Consider the following 3,241-nt stretch of genomic DNA (forward strand, 5'->3'; position numbering starts at 1 on the left):
TTTGCAATGGAATATTTCAAATCATGAATTTAACTCAAAACCTGATATACATACAGTGGAAAGCCAGACTCCTCAAGAATACCAAAGCACATCAACAAAATTAATTGCTTATTATCAGTCACTGTATAATGTTGAACTGCTAAAGTTTCTTAGTTTCACAAATGCTTTGCTAACTGGAGCTTTATCTTGATGTTCTCACTTCTTTTGTTGTCTGGAGCTGCTCTAGTGCGACAAGAACTTCAGCCATATCAGGCCTATTCTTTGGATCTACATGAAGGCACTGAAGGGCCAATGCCGCAATGGTTTGGGCTGCTTTCTTTGAGTACTGACCCTCCAATCTAGTGTCCATGATCCTGAACATTTTCCTTCGATCATTTAGAAATGGCTTCGCCCAGTCGACAAGCATCTCCTCTGCCGAACCTTTGTCTTCATCCACTGCTCTCCTTCCCGATAACAATTCAAGCAACACAACTCCAAAACTGTATATGTCGCTCTTCACATTCAAGCGGCCTGATGTTACATGGTTCATGAGTGAAGACGGTACATTACAATATAGAGATTATCACCATTTTATTTTGAAAGATTAATTTCATGTTAGTCAGCTTTCGAGCGCGAGGCTCATTTGGTGTTGCTTGCGATATACATTAAGGTTTTACAGACAATTCTGGTAGAGCCTTACTCAGAGTGGGTTGTTTACTTATCGCCTAAAATTTTTCTTGCTAATTAAACAGTGGTAATAAGTTGCATGTTGAAATAAAAACAGGAAACAGAAGGAACATTCAGAATGTGAAGAAATTATGCACATTGATGAAGTCTAGAAGATAAAAATACGCAGATTTTATAGAAATCAAACCTGTTGCAATGTATTCAGGGGCAGCATAGCCTCGAGTCCCAACAACCCTTGTTGAAACATGAGTCTTATCACCAGTAGGTCCATCTCTTGCCAAACCAAAATCTGAGAGTTTTGCATTGAAGTCCTGGATAAAATTTATCAACAAGAATCCATCAGGTCAGCTATAAGACAATGAAATTGGAGAGAAGTTGCTAAACTTCAGGTTGGAGAAAAAAAGAATAATGAGAGCCCTACTGAATCAAGGAGCACATTTGATGCCTTCAGATCGCGATATATTACTTGGATTTCTAAACTATGCAAGAATGTTAGTCCTCGAGCAACGGCTACTGCAATGTTAACTCGGGTTGTCCACGGAATGAGTTGTACACCTCCTGCAAGAATTGAATTGATGAATCACAACACTAACAGATAAATGTTGGTCATGTTAAAAGTTCAACCCAAATTTTGGTATACATTCTTCGAGACCAACAACATAAAGATGATAATTGGAACATACTTTTGAATAAATGATTTTCCAAACTGCCCCTCGGCATGTATTCATAGACCAGAAGCTTGTTATCACCCTCTGAGCAGTAACCGATGAGTTTCACAAGATTTTCATGGCGAAGCTGTCCCAAATAAGTCACTTCTGTCTGCAATTCAAATATCAAAATTCAAATGAATAATCATATATACTTTTGTAGGAAAATTTAACTAAAAGAAGTAGAAGGATAAGAAATGGTTGATGGTTGGAATACATACAAGCCATTCTTTGTGCCCTTGAAAGCTTTCCCGTTTGAGTTTCTTGATGGCAACAACAATGCCACTGCCTGGTCTTGTGGGACAAAGTGTATGTTCATCGATCCATCCTTTGAAGACACATCCAAATCCTCCCTCGCCAAGAAAAGATTCAGACCGGAAGTTTCTTGTAGCATTCTTTAGATCATTCAAAGTGAAGGATTTCAAACTGGCATTGGCTGCTGTATCACCTTTGAATGATGACCAAGAACTCATAACACTAGTGGTCGAAGTAGTTTTGCTTGAATTTGTTGAACTGGAAGTATTACTGTTAGGCAGTTGATTTTCTGCAAACAACATTGAGATTCAGCATATGAAGCACTCATTGACTAATATTTTCAGTAAAATTTCTATATATAAATGAGTTGTGAGTAAGCAAATATATACATAATCCAAAAAGATCATGAAATGAAATGAAACAAAACAGAATACCATAAATGCAACCTCATCTATTTCTACAGATAATCTAATTGCTAGAAATTTTCATCATAATTTTTCAAGATTACTGGTGTTGAATGCCAAACCCAAAGAAAAACAAAATGTGTACGTAGTCCATGGAAAATAAAGCTCTAGAAAGAGTATGACAACATTTGCCTTGATTGCTGGTTTGGATAAACATTGACCATTGACTGCTTAATCCGGTATACCAACTCAGAAGTCGTCTTGAGACCGATATTCATTGTTCAATAACACAAAACAGGGATTAGCGGTGGTTCGTTGAATTGATCAAACACTAATAAAACAACAACAACAACAACAACATTTATACATCAATTTAAATCATATGTTGTGACACTAAAAGTAGATGATAAATCATCTAAATAAATGCAATAGATTGCCAAAGAATTTGATTCAAATACATTTCCTTTCATTCAACCAAAACACAAGAAACTGAATCTGTTGGCTTTCCTCTGTATTATCCCTCAATCATTCAATTCCATTCCGTACAGTAATCTTCACAAATTATTTTAAAGCAAAAGAAAGCAACAAAAAGAATTAAAATACAAAAAGAAAGCCAAAAAAAAAAAAACTTCAATTTAAGGAACAGAAAGCAAAGAAGAAGAAGAAGAAGATGAAGAGCTCACTTGAAGATAAAGGAGAGGATGCAGCTGCACATTTAGCAGATAAACAGGTGTTCCCCATGGCAGAACAACACCAAATTCCTGCAGGACATTCATCATAAGGCCAAAACAAATATAGAGACACCTTCCAGGGGAGGAAGTTCGCCTTCTTTGACTGCAATCCTTGGTCAAGGCCAATCTGTTTGTTATGTTTATTGCATGGGTGCAAGTGTCCATATCTATGACTAGAATTTTCCAAACTTTTGACTCCTTCAACCAATGAATGATTGGGTTAAAAAACCCCCTAATGAATCCAGAATAGAAACTGAACCAGGAAGAATTACTATGCTGATGAACAGGTCATACAGGCAATATAGTTGTCAACAAACTTCCCCATCATCAAAAGTTGGCATAATTTGTGTGGCTGGTGGATGGATGCCATGGAAAGATATTTTATGCTTTTTGCTACACAGAAACTACAAATATTTGATGTGAATGGAAGGATTCATTGCCAAACTCAAAAGTCTTCCTGTCAAACCCAAAGGTCAAA

The 3,241-nt window shown here is 36.7% G+C and overlaps 1 protein-coding gene across 1 annotated transcript; it reads right to left on the bottom strand.

Moving 5' to 3' along the window:
* LOC120265759 (probable serine/threonine-protein kinase PBL3) lies at window positions 1-2,903 on the bottom strand. Its single transcript, XM_039273723.1, has 6 exons — window positions 2,716-2,903; window positions 1,595-1,917; window positions 1,350-1,485; window positions 1,088-1,224; window positions 854-977; window positions 1-510 (listed from the first exon to the last, which is right to left on the bottom strand). The coding sequence occupies exons 1-6, from the start codon at window positions 2,771-2,773 to the stop codon at window positions 182-184; spliced, it is 1,107 nt and encodes a 368-aa protein (XP_039129657.1). The 5' UTR covers window positions 2,774-2,903; the 3' UTR covers window positions 1-181.
* Between the last annotated feature and the right edge of the window lie 338 nt (window positions 2,904-3,241).

Source organism: Dioscorea cayenensis, chromosome 7 (genome assembly GCF_009730915.1).
Source record: "Dioscorea cayenensis subsp. rotundata cultivar TDr96_F1 chromosome 7, TDr96_F1_v2_PseudoChromosome.rev07_lg8_w22 25.fasta, whole genome shotgun sequence".
Taxonomy (NCBI): Eukaryota; Viridiplantae; Streptophyta; class Magnoliopsida; order Dioscoreales; family Dioscoreaceae; genus Dioscorea; species Dioscorea cayenensis.